This window comes from Orbicella franksi, chromosome 2 (assembly GCF_964199315.1).
Source record: "Orbicella franksi chromosome 2, jaOrbFran1.1, whole genome shotgun sequence".
Classification (NCBI taxonomy): domain Eukaryota; kingdom Metazoa; phylum Cnidaria; class Anthozoa; order Scleractinia; family Merulinidae; genus Orbicella; species Orbicella franksi.
In genome coordinates this window covers 11,755,497-11,775,817 of record NC_138146.1, presented here as the reverse complement: position 1 = coordinate 11,775,817, position 20,321 = coordinate 11,755,497, and the positions used below count along the sequence as shown (strand labels likewise).

At 39.4% G+C, this 20,321-nt stretch overlaps 1 protein-coding gene across 2 annotated transcripts in view; it reads right to left on the bottom strand.

The window, feature by feature from the left end:
- Window positions 1–20,321, bottom strand: part of LOC145479979 (uncharacterized) — a 94,661-nt gene that overhangs the window by 17,219 nt on the left and 57,121 nt on the right. For both annotated transcript variants that reach the window (XR_014048491.1, XM_081458468.1), the window contains exons 4-6: window positions 19,746–19,794; window positions 6,584–6,820; window positions 5,932–6,153 (exon numbers count right to left, since the gene is read on the bottom strand). Coding sequence is in view for 1 of the 2 variants with exons in the window: in XM_081458468.1 (XP_081314594.1) it covers window positions 5,932–6,153; window positions 6,584–6,820; window positions 19,746–19,794 (508 nt within the window). In the remaining variant the exon portion in view is untranslated. The remainder of the gene's footprint in view (window positions 1–5,931; window positions 6,154–6,583; window positions 6,821–19,745; window positions 19,795–20,321) is intronic.

The window sequence follows — 20,321 nt, the reverse complement described above, 5'->3', positions numbered from 1 at the left end:
GTTATCTTAAATGAATTATTGGAAGGCCGCGTAGCAAAAAGTTTTTGACTTCCTGTTTCGCCTTGGTGTGAAATCGACATCTCGTCACAAATGTCTGGCATTTGAAGCAATGAAACATACTCGGATTAAATAAAGTTACTTTGGCGTTGAGATTGTACTGTTTCGCCGTTATATTACAGGTGCAAGCAAACAATTTGCTTATTAGTACAAAGAGCTCATAATATGAGGACTTAAATGCCTGTACCCGCTTGCCCTCAGACCAACACGCAGAAGTCCATTGTTTACTTTTCATGGTGTTTTAGGTAAAATCGGGATTTTTCAGCGGGGTCTCAAAAAACACTCGAAGAATAACCCTAGCTGATTTTAATACATGTTTTACAACAATATTAAAGTAGTCCAAAGGTGAAGTTTCAAGGAATTTGGAATTATGGCACATGTCGAAAAATATCTCTGAATTTTATTCGTAAATTAGGAATTCGACCTAGAAACGGAAAGGGATTTTTTTTAAAAAGTGTGTGTTTATTCCCACATGGCGCTCAAGTTAAGTTCTAACCTGTTTTGGATAGCTAAATACTCTGTCTTTCCAGAAAAAGTATCGATAAGTTTTGGTTCTTCTTTACACGCAAACGTAAATTGAGTTTAGATTACTAATTTTAAGCCATTGCGATCGCCCATTTTGTTGACCGTCGAGGTGAAAATCGTTTTCCCCGTTTTCTTGAATTTAAAGCGCTTTGAGCTCAAAAAAACTACATCATGTTTCATATCTACCTAAGGGCTACTTGTGGACGAAAAGAGAGAAAAATCGATTTTTTGACTTTTGCCGCCAGATTCAAATTTTGCTTGGTTTTTCGTGACATTTGCTCTTAAGTTTGCAAGTCATCTCTGTCACCTTCAGTAGCAAGATTGTGTTCAAATTTGAATAATGTGTACTTTAAGACAGCTGACAATAGGTGTTACGGTTTCAACAAGTACATAACAAGAATCACATCAACTATCAACTAAAGAACAACTTAGTACGTAACTAGAATAAACATATCAACTAAAAATAGGTCCGAAATGCGTGCTTGTGAGCTTATTCTTAGTTTTATTCCACTTGATTGGAGCTTGTTTTTAAAAGTCAGTATCTGGGAGTTTAATCGCTATAAGCGAGAAGGCAATCACTGCAAAAATAAAGGTGTTACTTTGAAACTGGAGACATTGTACTCATGGTAGAAAACTTGAGGCCCATTAGTCACATCCTGGAAGTAAAAACAAACAAGAGAGACGGGCTTGTGAGGAAAGTCAGGCTGAAAAACAAGTCTGCATTCCTGGAACGTCCCATCAACAAGATCATTCTTCTAGAGACTCCTAGACTCCACGAGAGCAGCTAAACATTGTTGATCTTGATGTGCTCAATAGACTGCAAGCAGTTTCTCTTTTTGCATTCTTCTTTGCGTTCTTCCCCACAGGTTTTGAGCAAAAGAGAGACTGCTAGCAGTCTGTGTCCTCAACCAAGAAGTTTGCTTGTAACGTCAGGAGAACAGCTGTTCCTTTATTAGCTTGATTGTGATGAACCATTTTGCATGGACTTAGTGACAATATATTACTCAAGTTTTTCCGTTTGAATCACTCAACTAAGTTTAAATGCTTTCAGTTCGCATTAAGGGGCGAGTAGATAGGATTCAAACGTGGATGACACTGTGCGTTACACTTGATTTAAAGTTTAACTCGTCGATCATAACATAAACATAAACATAAAACCTTTATTTCAACACGATAAGAATCAAAGCTACAAAGCTTGTGGGCTCGTGTATACTACTACATTAAAATAAGTTGATTAAAATATATACATGTAAAATACATGTGATTCGCTTCCTAAGATTTTTGTTCAGTATGACTTTTATGTCATGTTTTGACATTAACTCGGCATGAATTCAAAACATAAACAAAAGAACAACGTTAAATGTTGGCCTGTAAGTAATTTTAAAGCTCCCATTCGATTTGCGTTCATGAAAATCTTCTCGCTTGCCCAAAGGACGAAAATCGAAATGGTTTGGAAATTTCATAATTCAGGCTCTGTTTGTGATTTTTAATTTACTGTCAATGAACTCAGACCACAAGGGACCCGAACAACATAATCATTTACATTCATGTACAATAAATAAAATGTTATTCACCAGGCCGATCAACTAGCCGAACATTTTTTCCAGGTGTTTGTTTACAGCAAGACCAACATTCTCTAGTTAAATGTGACATCTGTTTCCATTCATTTAACACGCTAACCAGGCAACTCAAATTCCAAAACTATGCAACTTTCAGAAATCACTGAGAAAGAAAATGCTTTTAATGACTTCGCTAACCAATTCTGGTTTGAAACCCTTTTACACGGAAATTTCGTTGAAAAATGGTAGAAAGAGAACTTCAGACTATCTAGACGTACGTTCGAATACATTGTTCGAGTGGCTGGTCCGGATTTGGCTTACTTTTTTTGCCATGAAAACAAACGTGAGATTGACCCATGATACCATGCAACCGCAAGTGGACTTAATATATCTGTCATCTCAACCTTGGTTACTGACCCAAACCATGGTTGATCACCGGGTAAATCGAACTTTTATCTTGGTTAACTTTCTATTCTCTCGGCGGCATTAACAATTTTCCACGAAATGAACACATCACAATCAGCTGAAACAGCTATGCAGTCAAAAATAAATTCAGTCCAGCTCCAGGTGCATCGTGGCAGAGGTAAAGTTACTTGTCAAGTTATGTATTAACGAAAACAGCTTTGGATTGGTACCTGAAGCATATTGAAGTTTAACTAGACAGAGTTGGTCTGTATTTTGTTAAAAACAATGGTACGTCCTTGTCATAAACTAGCACGGATTAACGAAGTTTGGATGCTAAATTTAGATCTGAAAAAGGTCAAAAAAGAAACCACAGCACCGCAAATAACTTTATTTTACCGAACACCGTAGCATGAAAAACACAAACATCACACACCGAAGGGTTTCACATCACCACAACACCGCAAGTTGGGATTTTTATTCACCGCATCACCGCTTCAAAAATTGGCCTGCAGTGCATACTTGTGGTCTTATGCTTAGTTTTATTCCATTCAGTTGGAGTGTTGTTTTTACATGTCAGTATCTGGGAGGTGAATTGCTAGAAGTGAGAAGGTAGAAAAGTCGTTATAAATTTTAAGTGGGAAATTTAGGGCAGAACACTGTTTACTTACTTAATTTATCCTCTAATAGTAATGATTTATTTAGCTCTTAGTCCCTGTGGGACAAAACACAACAACAATCTCTCAGTTAAGCCCTATTTTGTGCAGCATGTTGTGCCTTGTCCTATGTGAGACAGATTTTTAACTCCCTGAGCTGGGCACCGTTTGCACATGTCAAGTGAACTTATACATGTAGTGTCAAGATGTTTTGCTTTTTAAATGCATAACAACATCAATAACTGAGTCCCACAGGGTTGTCAGTTGGTTTTTGAGTAGCAGGTTCATTCCAAAAAGTAGGCGGCTAAGGTTTGCGTGACACAGCATAAATTGAACAATAATCAGTAATTTACAGATAATCTTTAAGTTTATTTAGGTGGAACACTTGAGCTGTTTTAATCGTTACAACTGCAATGAGTTCTAACAAAACTCTGAATGTGTTATGTACACAATACTTTACAAATATAACCATAATGAACTTAATTTCTTTCAAATGAGACCAAATCCACATTTATTCTAAGTCTCCTTTCCTTTAGAATTACCCAATCGAGTCGAGGGCGATTCTGATAAGATCGATGCTTCTGTCCTTATTAGGACTTGCGTCATTACAAACATATTCATTCCTTCATTGCACTAAAAAAACGTTGAATCAATGGATAGAAACTACTCACACAAGAGCACGCTTCCAACTGATCAAAATGGCGAATAGCTAAGGTTTTTGAAACAAGCCATGCACTTTGTAGTCAGATGACTTTTACAAGCACGAGTACACACCAAGCGATCGCCTGAGCTCAGCGGAGAGTCAGGATTAAAACCTGTCCAGCATCCGAAATATCCATAAATAGATGACATGGCCAGTAAAACAAGTCATTTGGTGAGCATATTGAGTGATTTCCAGCAGAAAACAACAACCATTTGAATTTGTAGTACTCACTTCACGAACCATTTAAGCCTGCGGTAATCATCAATCAATCAGCGGTTTCAACCAGACTGTGATGAATTAATAGCTGTATTCCCTGATGAAAAGCCAAAATTACAGTGTGGCACAGTGGTAAGGTTTCAGTCTGAGGGTCATAACTTGGATGGAGGGTCATCGGTGCGAATCCTGGTAAGCGCTGCTTTTTTTTTCCTCCCAGCTACTAAGGGATGGTTTGCTTTTTAACAGGAAAATGAAAATGTTCAAGCAATAAACGTAAAAGTAATTATAAAAATAATCGAAGTGGCTGCGAGCCACTGAACTTGGAAAATAAATTATGAAAGGGTGTTATGAGGCATTGTTCATTAAGGAACTACTTGTGATGTGAGGGCAGTCTAGCTTTCGAACAAGCCCATAAATCCTTTTTCCATTCAGGGGTGTGTTGTGATATTTGCAAAATGAAAAAGTTCAACGTTAAGAAACCGTTTGTTACTCAGGCCTCCCTACACATTCTACATTAAAGTATCTGTACATGTCTTCCTTGTGCTGTATTCAAAAATGGCAAGATCATTTTGTTTGGTCAAAAGTGAGGTATAGACTGAACCAAACACTTGAGCCTGCGGTACGTAAATAAATCATTAATATTTTTGCCCTCCAGCAACTGATGTACAAGTAGCGCAGTGTGATAACTGCTGGCTTGACATGCGGACATTGGGAGTTCGAGTCCTTGTGGTAACTACTGATTATTTTTCCATTTCTTCTTCATTGTCAAGGATTCTGGTTTCGCTTAGGGTGTTGATGACGTAACATCACCATTTTTAGCTGTCAAAGTATCCTTTAGGGCCGTGCACTCGAGGAAATATTAAGGAGCTTAAGCAACGACGACGACAACGCCGAGGACGACGCCTAGTAAAAAATGAATTCATATTTTACAAGCAAAATTCGCAAAATGTCTAGCTCTGTTCAGTATGCCAATGGCTCTAAAAACTTGCTCGGGTTAAATATGCAACGACGGCGTATAGTCCCAAATGGAAATGCGAAAAACTAGCCGTCGTCGTCCACGTTTCGTAGACGACGTAGAACTTGATCATTTCACGTTCTTGTTTTGCAGAGGACGGCAAAGAAATGTACAAAAATGTATAACGCACGTGCACAGCTATTGTTTTGCTCATTAAACCTTTTGTTTAGTGATGTTCTTGTTGCCGTCGTCGTCATGGTTTGCTTAAGCTCCCTAATAATAATTTCTGTTTTCAGGCTTGATTTCTGCTGATCACTCTAGTACACAAGTCGGGTCTACAAGTGCGCGCCGGATCCTTTCTTGAACAGTGCTTTCCAAATGTCTAACGGGAAGTGAAGGAGTGAGGGAGTGAGGGAGTGAAGGAGTGAGGGAGTGAGGGAGGGTGTGAGGGAGTGCAGGAGTGAAGCAGTGAAATCATTCCAACACTACAACTTGGAAAACAAATATTTTCCAACTTAAAAATAGCAATAATTCTTCGCGGAAGAAACGCACTTCTCGAGTGACACCCTTGCATGTAATTTTTGGCAAAGTGTCGGTTAAAAACCGATGACAAAGCTATCGATGGATCGAATTATACAACCATATACAACCACCTTTGTTGCATACCAATCAACTACATGTACAACTAATTTTCGACGGAAAGCTCTTCAAAATTTTCACAAAACAGGTAAAACGGCTGCAATTACACAAATTAACATTGCGTAACTGTTGTTCTCTTTCTCAAAGTTATTATGAGTTAGCTCTTAGTGAGATCTACTCATCTTACTAAATTATTTTTGAAATGCTTTGAAAACTCACCATTTTACATCCATTAGCCACGAATGCTTTGAAGTCTCGGCCTCTCCTTGGGCAGATGAACAGTGGTTTCAAGCTCTTGCCAGAAATATTAGGGCAGAAAGAAACTTTAAGAGATTCAATGGCTTGACAGTGTTTGCTGATGGCTGACAGACCAGTGTCTGTCAAACTAGCACAACCACTTAGGTCTAAAGACGTCAAGGTCCGTCCTGCTGCTAAACAAATCTGGAAAGAAAAAACTGTCACTTGTCAAGTTACAGAGATGCCCACTCAAAAAATACAAATCAGGAAGAATGTCAATTTTGTGCACAATATCCAACATTTTCCTTTTGTAACTGAGAATGAAATGGTCCAGGAGAGTTTGCCTATGAAGTTGAAAAAAAACTATTACTATTTCATGAGGACCTTTCAGACAGTATTCTTAAAGCAATTTATTTTTGACAAATATGACATGCCTCTCAGTGGGAATCTAACTGATAAAGATTCCTATAAGGGCCCTAAATCTCATTCATATACCAGCTGTAGCATATTGTTCAATTGATTAAGAAACCTTTAATTTACTTTAACTTCTGATTTAGTGACCATTGTTTGCCTAACACAATTAGAAAGGGATTGTCCCCAATCCACAAAGGCACTTAATAATATAAAAACTTACTTGCTCTAAAGAATCATCATCAACAGCTTTCATGCCACACAGAGTCAATCTTTTGATGTAAGCTAGTTTGTCCACAAGGCCAATAAGTAAATCTGTGGACATCTGCACTCCATGTAGAGTCAATTCTGTCAGATTTGGAGGAAAAGCACTCACTCCCACTGACAGTGTGCCATGATTTAAAATTCTATAGCAGTAGCCAATGTCCAGAGTTGACAAATGAGGACAACCTTGGGTAACCTACAACATTCATATTAATTTATGACCCATTTATTAGCATGTGCACAAACCTTACATATCTTAGCCATAATCAATACCATATTCAGGCTACTGTATACCTTAAGGTGGCTTGATTGGCAAAAAATAATCATTTTGACTACACTTTTTTAGACTGTACAATGCTTAATACATCAGTCCTTTGGAAACTTCGCCTTTGGAACACTTTTATGCTGTTGTAAAACATGTATTAAAATCAGCTTGGTTTATTCTTCGAGTGCTTGTTGAGGCCCGGCTGAAAAACCCCAATTTTACCTAAAACATCACGAAAAGTAAACAATGGACTTACGTGTGTTGGTCTGAGGACAAGCGGGTACAAGCATTTAAGTCCTTTTATTATGAGTTCTTTGTACTAATAAGCAAATTGTTTGCTTGCACCTATAATATAATGGTAAAACAGTTCAATCTCAACGCTAAAGTAACTTTATTTAATCCGAGTTTGTTTTCGAATGCCCGACATTTGTGACGAGATGTCGATTTCACACCAAGACGAAACAGGAAGTCAAAAACTTTTTACTACGTGGCCGTCCAATAATTAATTTAAGATAACTAGTCACTAAAGGAGATATTTACTGAATTAAAGCTTAAAACAGTTGCGTTTTCTATAACCTATCAAGTTCCTTTGCACAAAGGTATTTCAAAGTCATTTTAGGACCAGATATACAGGTTAAATTTGGTAAAGAAATCTTAAGTTTCATTGTTTATTTTGTTTGCAAGTCACAGTTTCATTCCCGGCCGTGGAATTTACTATGTCCTACAGAGTGGGTTGTTTTACAAAAGGGTGGCCGTTTATTTCCGAAGTAAAACGTGTTTCCGATAGTCTTTTGTACTTTTGTCAATATACATTGTATAGTTTAGTTAACAAAAAAACAAATCGGAGTACAATAGGTCTCGCGAATTCCAATTAAAAGTTCGGTCAGAAATATTTTCCGCCAATGCAAAGTTTTTTTACTTCTGTTGTCACTTTGTTTCGACTTTCTGCGATTGGCAATCCATGACTCACTAAAAGGACCCGCTTGCAATAGTTAGCTGGACTGCAGGATAGAATATTTAAGCACGCCAAATCCATTTAATTAAGCTAATTAATTTTACCCAGTAAGTAGGTTGAATTTTCCCAAGAGAATTCTGTGGAGTTTAGACGTGCATGTATTGCATTTTTTTTCTTTTGCCGTCGTGTAAAACATACTGCAACCATATAATGATTGAAGCTCTACCCTAAATTAGTTTTGAAACTTTTGCTAACACTTCATTTGCTTTCGGAAGGCGTGACAGGTCATATATACAGCAGATTGAAGGTCGGACGACAGAAGTTTCTGTCGTTTCTCCTCTGGGATGTTCAAAAAATATGAACTGTTGTTTTTTGGATAAGAAGAATTGCTTAGCAATGCGGGTGGACTCTGGTCAGTTATTCTTCCATTATCAGCGCATAAACTGATGAACAAGATTGTAAAGGAAAGTCAGAGGTCAGCGAATCCTATTTGGCAGTGATAGGAAAAGACAGGTTGGGTGACACCAATTTGCCGCTATCCAACATGGTAACCATTCCATGAAGAAGTCACGAAGGAGAGAAGAATAGAATGAAAATCCTAAGACTGCTATGTCAGGATTGCCAGTGGATTGCTTGTGATCAATGTTGCTTTTGTCGGCGCAGGTTAGTATACCCCGTTCTACCTTCCCACTTTTAAATGGACACATTCTACATTACAAGGTTGGAAAATAAGCGCCTGTTTGCATTTACTTTGCAGTCCCGTTTTCCATATTCAACTGAAGTAAATGCAACTCTGTAACGTTACGTATGCATGTACACAGTTAAACAGGTTGAACTGTTTAGAATTGCGGTGCCGTGACTGAAATCTACACATTTTCCGTTTGTCAGTAATCTAATTAACGTAAAAAGATTGAAATATTCCTTGTCAGTAAATGTACTCTTGAGTGCATGAATAAACTCATGTTATCATTTTATTTTACTTTAAAAGAAGCATATTGACCTGCAGAACGAAAATATGATAATAAAAGAAGTTAAACCACTTTACTTCAGCGGACTCTCTTGGCCTCAGAAAAACACGCACGCAGTCTAATGTTTACTTCTTGCTGATGCTGTTGAGTTGGAATGACAATAAAATGACAGAGCTACGGGCTGAAACTACAACAAAACTTTTAATGTCCAGTTCGGGTTTTGGTCTACAACAACTGCTGTGCCACAAGGTGCCAAGGTACACGTGACTAGCTAATCACATGACTGTCGTCACGCATGTCACGCCACATCCCTTTCCCTTACAACATTAAAAGCAACAACAAAAAAAGAATAGAGGCAAGTTCAATTCAATGTTCAAGTGTTCAACATAAGTCATAATCCTCCAGCCAGGTAGGGGTACGTCTGGTTTGCCCGGAACGTCTAGGTAGGAGTGCCGCGACTGGTTCTGTACTGTCTGGGACAGAGTGTGCTGGGAACAATGTGTCATTCTTCTGAATCACAGGGAGAGAGGGGGTTTGGCACTGGTCTGGTACAGGCTCTGGCACAACAGGTGATCTGCTTTCATTCTCAGGCTGATGTGGTGACCTGCTTTTGTTCTCAGTCTGAGGCGGCTCTTCATTGTTGCTACTTGGTACTGGTGATGGCTCGAGGGTGGAGCGCAGCTGGCGGCGGTTTCTGCGGAAGCGCCGTCCATCTACCTGACCTTCATATGAGCGTCAGCCAAGAAGAGGTGAGCAGCAACCGAAGCTCCATTTCTGCTCCCCAGGTAGTTTCATTCGGATTGCCTCACCCACCTTCAGGGGAATGAGGTTCTTTGTGCCTCTGTTGTACTGCTTGCACTGCAATCTTTTCCTAGCTGCTAGGCTTCTCGCTGTGGTCTTCAAGTCACTGTTTGGCTGGAGTAACTTTTCAGCAGTTGGCAGCAAAGTGCACGTGCGCCGAGCCATCAGCCTTTGAACTGGTGAGGTGCTGAATCCCTCACTTGGGGTGTTGTGCTAAGCGAGGATCGCCAATAATAAGTCTCATTTGTCTGCCTTCGCTTTCAAGAGCAGTCCTTTGCAGGTTTTCACAGCATTTTCCACTTTTCCATTCACTTGTGGATATCTTGGACTTGAAGTTCGGTGCTCAAACTGCCAATCAGTGGAGAAATTCTTGAACTCCTGGTTGTCAAATTCAGGACCATTATCGCTGATCAGCACTTCAGGAATGCCATGGCGGGCACACTGCACCTTGAATTGAGTAATTACAGCTTGTGCGGTCTTCCTGTGAATCTCAACTACTTCAAAGAAATTGGACCAGTAGTCCACCATAATCAGGAGTGTCTGCTGCCCAATGACAAACAGATCAGCACCAATTTTCTGCCAAGGGCGCGAAGGAAGTTCATTTGGTTGAAGCTCCTCGCGGGCCTGTGCTGGACGGTATGTTTGGCAGATTGTACAACGTGAAACAAAGTCTCTTATTTCAGCACTCATTCTTGGCCAATACAATATTTCACAAGCACGACGAATACATCCTCCAATGCCAATGTGACTAATGTGAAGCTGATTTAACATGTCCTTTCGAAGTGACAGGGGTACTACAAGCTGTTCACCACGGAAAACTAGACCCTGCGACTCTATCAACTCGCTTTGCTCATCATAATACAGTAGGACAGCAGAGGGGCACTTTTTCTTGTCAGGCCACCCTTGCTTGATAATGCGGATAAGTTCCTGGATATCAGCATCTGCAGCAATTTGTTCACGGAAAACATCTCATTTCGGGGGTTCTACTGGAATATGCTCTTCATGATCAACTGTCTCAGAGCACGAATCTCACAGAACTCCATCTGCGCTCCATCGGTGGTCTTCAGATATGCACGACTCAATGCTCTGCTATATGCATGAGTGGTCCTTTCTTGTATTGTACTTCAAGGTTGTACTTTTGTAGGGCCAGACACATTCGCTGCAGGCGCTTGGGTGACTTGTGAATTTCTTTTTTGAATACTGACTTCAATGTTTCATGGTCAGTCTCAATGGTGACTATGTCTCGTCCGTAGAGGTATTGGTCGAACTTGTCACACGACCAGGTGATGGCAAGCATCTCTTTCTCAATTTGTGCGTAACGGGATTCTGTGTCAGTAAGGGCTCAGGAAGCATAACAAACAGGCTGGCCATCTTGCAGCAATACAGCTCCTAAGCCAGACTGGCTCACATTGGACGATGATTGGCTTGCTTACATCATAATAGCGAAGAACAGGTGCCTCTGTCAGGAACTTCTTGATTGTGTTCATTGCGAGGGAGTGTTGTGGCAACCACTGCCACTCCACATTCTTGTCTTCTAGGTGTCTGAGTGGCTCTGTCATCTCTGATAGGTGAGGCATAAACTTTTCAAGATAGGTCACCATCCCCAGGAATCACTTCAGCGCAGTGACATCCTCCGGTTCAGGCATCTGCAATATGGCCTGAATTTTCTCAGGGTCAGGTCTTAGGCCCTGAGAAGTAAGTAGGTGACTCATGAATTTCACACTTGACTGGTGCTGTTTCACTTTGGCACGATTCAACTTCAGGTTCCACAAGCAGCATTTCTCAAGAAAAGCGCGCTCATGTCTCTCGAGACTGTTGTTTACTTCTTTGTCGGTACTGCCAAATCCAGCAATCAGGAAGTCTTCTGCTATCACTTCCACTACTTTCAGATCCTCCACAAACTCGTGCATGGTGCGTTGCCACACTTCAGGTGCTGAACAAATACCAAATGGCATCCTGTTCTATCGATACTGCCCAAATGGTGTATTGAACGTGATTTTGCAATTGGACTCAGTGTCAAGATGTTTCTGCCAGAAACCATCTTTGGCGTCTACAACAGTGAACTTCTTTGCTTGTGAAAGTTGGGTCGCAACTTCCTCCACTGTGGGCATTTGGTAATGCTCTCAACAGGATGGCTTTGTTCAAATCGCGAGGGTCAAGGCATGTGCACAACTTGTTGGGTTTGACAACGACCGACATACTGGAGACCAACTTGGTTGGTTCAGTTAACGGGGTGATGACGTCACTGGCTACCATCTCATCCATTGGAATGTCACCTGATTTTGAGTCCTTTGCTTGCCACCCAAGCCGCTCCCAACTTGACTTATACGAAAGACTTCTTCAGTTACTTCTTCTACAGTGTTCATGTGTGGGGTGCTTGATCAACACTTTGACTGAAAGTGGTTCTTTTGTCTGCATTTTCGGCAGGTTTGCCCATAGGCAGGGCATCGGCAATTTGCATGATGATAACCACAGAATTGGCATTGTGGTTGCTTTCTTGAGTTCAGTCCTTGATCGTTCTTGTTTTCTGTTTTAACCGTGCCAACTGTCTCCTCTGTTCCGCTAGCAGTTGTCTTTAATCGCTAACTGCTCTGCTCTGTGGCTTTGCATTTCGTCATGAGCACAGTTCTTGGCAATCACACACAACTCGGTCACGTATGCACTTATACTTTCGCCTGCCTCTTGTTTACGATTATTGAAACGATAGCGTTCATAGATTACCTGAGTGCAGGGTTTGCAATATTCGTCAAATTTGGTTAACACATCCTTAATACTGTCTCCCTTCTGGCCTTCGCTCCAAACAAACGTATCAAATGCTTTGACAGCATCTTCTCCGATGACCGATAGCAATGTTGACACTCGAACAAGATCAGCTTGCTTGTAAATTCCCGCCACAATTTCATATCCACTGTTTCCAATTAGTAGCCAGGTTGTCATCCACTACTAGCGGTTTTGGGGGCGGCAAATTCGCCGGAGGCAGCATGAAAGGAGCAGCGGCCACAGGTGCCGTTTCTTCAGTATCAGACATCACGCAAAAACAAGATGGCGGCCTCTTCAGTCGACTGTTTACTCACCAGCTTGGTGTTGGACACTAAAACTATTTATGTCCAGTTCGGGTTTTCGTCTACAACAACTACTGCGCCATGAGGTGCCAAGGTACATATGACTAGCTAATCACATGACTATTGTCATGCCTGTCACGCCACAGATGCTTTCATTAAAATCCGGTTATTTCAGTGGCGCGTTAAAAACAACTCGAAGAATAACCCAAGCTGATTTTGATACATGTCTTACAACTACATAAAAGTGTTCAGTACAAGAAACTAATACAAGGACTTTAAATGCCTATACCCGCTTGCCCTCAGACCAACACGCAGAAGTCCATTGTTTACGTTTCGTGACGTTTTAGGTAAAATCGGGGTTTTTCAGCTGGGCCTCAAAAAGCACTTGAAGAATAACCCTAGCTGATTTTAATACATGTCTCACAACAACATAAAATTGTTCCAAAGGTGAAGTTTCAAGGAATTTGGAGTTATGGCACATGTCGAAAAATATCTCTGAATTTTATTCATAAATTAGGAATTTGACCTAGTAACGGAAAGGGATTTTTTTAAAAATTGTGTGTTTATTCTCAAATGGCGCTCAAGTCACGTTCTAACCTGTTTTGGACAGCGGAATACTTTGTCTTTGTAGAAAAAGTATCGATAAGTTTTGGTTTTCCTTTACACGCGAACTCAAATTAAGTTTAGATTACTAATTTTAAGCCTTTGTCATCAGCCATTTTGGCGACCGTCAAGGCGGAAATCATTTTCCTCGATTTTCTCGAATTTAAAGCGCTTCGAGCTCCAAAAAACTATATCACGTTTCATATCTACCTAAGGGCTAATTGTGGACGAAAAGACAGAAAAATCGATTTTTCGACTTCTGACGTGCTATGTCTGCTAATTAGAAGAATTCACTCTTAATGAGTCCAAATCACCTTTTGAAAGTTAGAAGTCAAGGCGAGTTTGTTTTTCACAGTTTCCAGACCCAAAGCACTAAAACATGTGTCTGCGTTTTGCCATTTTTAATTGTAGTACAAAATTACAGAGTAGGATTAAACAAGAAGCTGCTTATAAGGAAGCTTAAAACTGTGCAGAGAAATTTACTGAAAGTAAATTACCTCAAAATTATCCATAGAAAATAGTTATATGAAGCAGCACTAGCCAAATAGCAGTAACACAATAACTGTATTTACTGTACTGGCAAAACCGGACAAAGCTAACGCTTGCACTTTCCATTTGCGAAATGTTAATCACAGGAACAGTTAAAAATCTAATGTCACCATAAAGTTACCCAGATTTTCCACCAAAAGTCTTATTCAAACCTCTTGACAGTATTCTATATTTCTCTGAAAATGCTAACCAATTTGAAACATCATTTTGCTTTTCTAGTTAACAAATTTCCCAAGCTTAAGCCCAGCCCCAGAGGAAAGAGTGCACTTCCCATAATGACCTCTATGGGGAAGTTCTGCAAAAAAGTGTATCTGTTGCTTTCTTCAGGCTTTATAAAAAGGTAAAGATCTCACAAACTGAGGTATGAATGAAATGAATGAAACTTTATTGCACACTCCCAAAAATGGGTTTTTCAGTGAACAGTAGCATGTAAATACAATAAAAATACAATAAAAAATATAATAAAAATAAAACGAATTAAACAGTGTAACACTATTTCGTTGTTTCAAAACCTCGTCAAGCATCTTTGCTTTAAGATTTTTCGTAAAGTTTACTGAACCTTTGCACAGTTTTAAATCTTTATCTAATGAATTCCATAAGTTTACTATCCGGTATTGAAATATGTCCTCTGACCACCCGCATTTTACATAAAGGAATGTCAAGTTGTCGTGAGTTTCTTGTTTTGCAGTCAGATATCTGTCCTCTTGTTACAAACTTTGACGTCAGGTAAGTCGGGGCACAGCCCGTCATACACATAAATGCAAAGAAATGAAGCTGCGTTTTTACGTGCAGCCACCCCAAGTTTTTGAGTGATGGAGTTATGTGTTCAAATTTCCTTGCACCAGCAATAATCCAAGCAGCGAAGTTCTGGATGAGTTGTAGTTTTTGCACATTATGGGTGGAGGTGTTAGACCAGACTGAAGAGTGGTACAATCCACTAAAAACAAGCGCATTTATGATGGTCACTAATAGGTTGGGGTTAAATGTGTGCTTTGCTCAATTAATCTGAGCTAATTTACCCATGCAAGATGAAACTGTCACTGAGATGTGTTTATCCAATCAGAGTGGGGTCAAAAGTTATATTGAGATCTTTGATGGACTCTGATGGCACTAGGTACTTTCTGAGCAGAGAAAGCTTGAAATCGGATAATCTGCGAATCATCGGGCGGCTGCCAAAGGCCATGAGCTTGTCTTTTCAGGGTTGAGCAGAGGAAGATTGTCAAAACACCAGTTAGGGATTAAATATAAATCATTATGAATAATGTCTCTCACTAACAGCTGGTAAGTCATTTACATAGGTATTGAACAAAAGAGCCCGGAGTACACTACATACATACATACATACATACATACATACATACATACATACATACATACATACATACATACATACATACTTTATTGACTTTCCCTTTAGAGGCTTTTCAAAGACAATACAATAATAATTTAAAACTACTTAAAAACTCTAAGATAATATTCAGACTTAAAATTAATTAACTAGAATTAGGAATCTACAAAATCCTTGATAAGTTTACGTTTAAGATAAAACTTAAAAGCAGATACTTTCTCGAGAGTTTTTAGAGAGCTATCCATGGAGTTCCAGATACTGACTGTTCTGTAGTAGAACGTTCTCTGACCACTGGCAGACTTAAAAAGAGGAATGTTCAGCATTTGTGAACTTCTTGTGGCACGTCCGCTTATTTCTCCTCGCTTACTGAACTGGGAAGACAGATACTCCGGCACGCGAGATGTTAGACATTTGTAGGCCATGATAGCGCTCCTGAAATATAACTGAGTCGCGACTGGTAGCCATTTAAGCTCTTTTAAAACTGGTGTGATGTGATCATATTTGTGTGTACTGGTCGCAATTCGAGCGGCAAAATTCTGAATACCTTGTAATTTATTTATATTACTTTTTGATGTATTCGCCCACACGTTCGAACAATAAAAAAGTTTACTAAAAACTAAAGTATTTATAATAGTTAGTAGGGTGCATTTGTCAAAAACATGCTTTGTGCGGCTTATTTGACCGAGATAAGACATACAGGAGGAGACAGTTTTGGTAATGTGTTCGTCATAGGTCAGGTTCTTGTCCAAAATCACCCCAAGATCTTTAGCGGTGTGCTCCGGTACGAGTTCTCTTCCCATGAAGGTGAGGCTGGGAGTGTCCAGTCTGGAATGCATTTGCCTGCTGCCAAACACCATGAGTTTAGTTTTGCTTGGGTTCAACAATAAATGGTTGTTGGAACACCATTGGCCTATTCTATGCAAATCAACTCTTAAGTCAGCAAAGGCGTTTACAGTATCTTTCATTTTGAAGGATATAACTAGCTTAGTGTCGTCCACATAGCTCTGGACGCTGCAATTCTGTGGTGCTGAAGGGACTGCCTTGAGGGACGCCACAGACAACAGGTAGTGTGTCCTTAATTTTGGGCATCCATGTTACAGTTAATTGCAGCTGTCAAAACAAGCTATCCACTGACCAGTATCACGTGACTACATCACAGGTGCAGGTTTAGAGCTCATCAACCACTGACCAGGGACTGCTTTTTTTTCCACTGGATTGCAGGCTCAAGCCAGGTTATCACTTTGGGGGAGAAGCAGGGAGTACAAGCAAAGGCAAAATTTTGGTGCAAATTAACCCCTGGCACGTTTTTGACGTTTCTTCCTACATGTACATATTCCTTGAACAATCTCTCATCAGTTTGTTTAAATTTAACTGGAAAAGATAGTGAAACCACATGCTGAACAATTACATGCTCACATTTGATCCTTTTTTCTGATCCAAGAAACCCTCTTTTTTCTTTCTGGTTAGTTTTCGCAAACAGGAGCTCCTCTTTCAGGCTTGACTAAATCTATATTACAATGTATGTTTCTTAGCAAGAGCTTGAATAATGAGATTATCACACCATGTACATGTACGTTATTGCGACCAATTTGTTAGATATTCTATTCTGGAATCCTCAATTTTGCATTCAATAATCCTCATTGAGCAAACACCTAAAGCTCTAATATTCCAATGAAATGTAGGTCGGACCACCATATAATTGGTGTGCAACATTTCGAAAAAACGGTCACCACCACTCAGGAATTCTGGATGGTTCCCTGCCTTTGGAATGCAAAAGTCAATTAAATTTTGATTTTTTACAAAGCTTTCTGACAGTCAGGCTGTACATACATGTAGTAGTTGATGACTCATTTGAACATACATGTACTTTATTTCAATTACATTTAGAAATTAATAAAAGTTACTTAAATAATGCATAAAAAAACAACTAGAGAGACAAAGAAAACAGAAAATGTTAACATTTGTATTTCTTTAAGGCTGCTGTGATTAAGGGAATATCAATATAATCATCATGCTGTTTTAGGATATCAATCAGAAAGCAATCAAGTTCAGCTTTAAACTGGTTTTAGCTTTAAAAATCTAACATATCACAGTTATCTGGAGTAGTTGTTTCGTGTCTTTCACAAGAACTTTGGTACAGATTCAGCACAGCTTTCATACCAGTAGTTTAAGAAGTTTCAATATCGCGGTTCTGTTCTCTGGAACAGCTTGCTTTTGAGTGCTAAGATACAGCCCACTCTTAGCTCTTTTAAATCTTTTATATAATTACGATTAAATCACGATAGCTATAATTATAGAGGAAAGGTTTTTTTATAGTTTTTAGTATAATTCTCTCAAGATAACATTATTAGCGGAGCTCCGGCGGCCCAAAGGGCCGCCAAGCGGAGCCCCATACTCATATAGGAAAGAAAATGAAACCCACGAGTTGATTTTCTCATGGTTATCATGGCTAGCGGTATTGCTTGTGGGCACGTATGCACAACGGCGACGGAGACGGCGACAGTGACGATGACAGAGTCGTGCAACATGGCGGCCATACTCCAAATAGGTTGACAGAGATATGCACCCTTGCTTTACCATGAACTTCTTTGATATTGGACATCAATGTTATGATCAATTGACATCTGTCAAAACAAGGTATCCGCTGACCAGTATCATGTGACCATATCGCAGGCTCAAGTTTACAGGTCATCGAGGTCACACATTTTTTGAAGTTGACCGCTGACCAAGTGCTGGTTTTCGATTGAATTGCGGGCTCATGTCAGATCAACTTGTTGAAAACAGGGCAGGATTGTTCGGAAGGCGGTTAACGCTAACCCAGGATTAAAAGTTAACCAAATTATAACTTTTTCTTCTATACAAATGTTTTTTGCTGCTTTGTTTTGTGTATATGGTGATTATTAAAACTCAAAACAGAAGGCCAAACAATATACAGAAAACCTCACCGCAAAGTTGAAAACTCAAATCAAAATTCTACCTTTTCCTGGGTTAGCTTACTCGGGCTCTGAACAACCCGGCCCTGGAGCTACGCTTTTAGGCTGGCCTAAATCTATATGTTAATTCAGTTACATTAGATAATTTAATTAGTTTAGTAAGTATGGCTTGATGGAGGAGCATGTATCACTGTATGTGAATTGACACTGTGGATAAATAAACAATACCCACCTACCTCAATCACTACAAGTTTAGTAGTTAGATTATCACAACATAGTAACTCTACATTCCTACAAAGAGGCTCATTATCCCACATTGGAGCTCAATGTTCCTCCAAAGGGGCTCAATAATTCCACAATGGGGCACAATATTCCTCCAGAGAGGTTTTCCTCATACAATGCTGAAAGTGCTTCCAAAATTATGAAGTGTTTATCAGCAAGAGTTGTTTATAATTTAAGTTATTTAAAATCAGTATGTGTTGGTAAATCAAGTTGGAATACTCAATACCATAGAAATTTGTTTAGATCGACCTAAAAGTGACAAATCCTCTCACAACCTTTTGTCCGATCAGTTGGAAACAAAATATGAAAGCTGTGAGCAGCAAATGTTGTAAAATCTTAAAAAACTCACCTCAATTTTGAAGAAAACTTCCAGTAGCTGAGACCAAAGGAGGCAGCCGAGATTTTTGTTTGCCATAGATGACTATCCGCAAAACTATCATCATTGATACGAAGCATTTGCAAGAGACCCAAGGTGGATATCTGTTGTGCAGATTGGCTCCAAAATATATTGCATTGTTACTTAATACTTACTTTAGGAAAACTCAGACCATGGCAACAGTGACTGCTACACAAGCGTAGTGGACACAAAAACCAGCTCTTAAATTTTCTTTCCACTTCCACCAGAAATAGGCAACAAAAAGCGTTTTTTTTCTTATTTTAAAAACCGCAGTTGCTACACGGTTAATAAGTTATAATAGCTACTTTCTAAATATGAGGGCAAATGAACAAATTCCCTTTGACCTGTAGCCTTAAAAAGGTGATTTAGAAGCTTACATTTAGAGGTCATGAAAAATTTGACAATTCAGGTTTATCTACAGTTTAAACCAGACGTGCTACTTTGTTTAGACACGAGACGCCTCTTAAGGTATACAGTAACCATAATCCATATAAACATGTTAATCTTGATAAAGGTCAAAAGATAGCAAGTTACACAGCATAAAACAGGATTGCAAACAATGGTCAGTCACAGACGATAGCTGACCAAACTTTGTTCTTGGTTGTGTAGATCCCAACCGGGGCTAAAATTGTGTCTTGCTTTTTTCAAATCATCATTGAATCTCATATACAATAATAACGGTAAAGTCTGCATACAAGCCAAGGGGCCCATCAGGCTGGCACCTACCTCCAGTTTCTATAGTATGAAGTGACTACTCCCCCCTAGATGGGATGCTGGCTCATCACAAGGTTACTGCCCAGAAATAAATTAACCATTACCTAATATACACCTGGATGGAGAGCAGCACAGTGCGAGTAAAGTGTCTCGCCCAGGAACACAACACAATGCCCCAGTCAACCACCACACACTATAATAAAGGAAATACTAACATTTAAGGTAGAAATTTTTATTACTGCACCTGTAGTAGTCCTACTCCAGAAATCATGGTACAACCAACAAGCAGCAGCCTGCATGAGAAAAAATTCATAGAGGACCATTGAGAAATGTGACAATTACATATAAATATAATGGATTACAATGTGTTGTATGCAACCCTCATGCCTGTGGTGATTTGCAGGATAGTCTAGAAAGAAGAAATTTTTGTCTATGAAGGTGACAAAAATTGTCAAGACACCCGGCAGCAGACAAGTTTTAAACTTGTCTTATGTGCCAACTGAACTTTGATCAAAACAACATGGCACTGAGAGGCACATGTAATACCAGAAGTCTTAGCGAGAATAAGCGGATCAAAGGTAAACAATGAAAAACAACAATGTGAGCCTAAGAATGTGTAAATGGACAATCGTAACAAGAACAATTGAAGGCTTTTGTGCAAAAAGGGCATATATAGCTTTTTGGGCTGATTTTTATTTTTTGCAGGATCGAGATAATTTTTGGCAGACTGACTTGTTTTGACATGAAAAGCATCATTGCATAATTGTTTTTGCTGATTTGTGCTTCGTTTTCGAGAAAGAACTTACAGCTGTATGCAAAA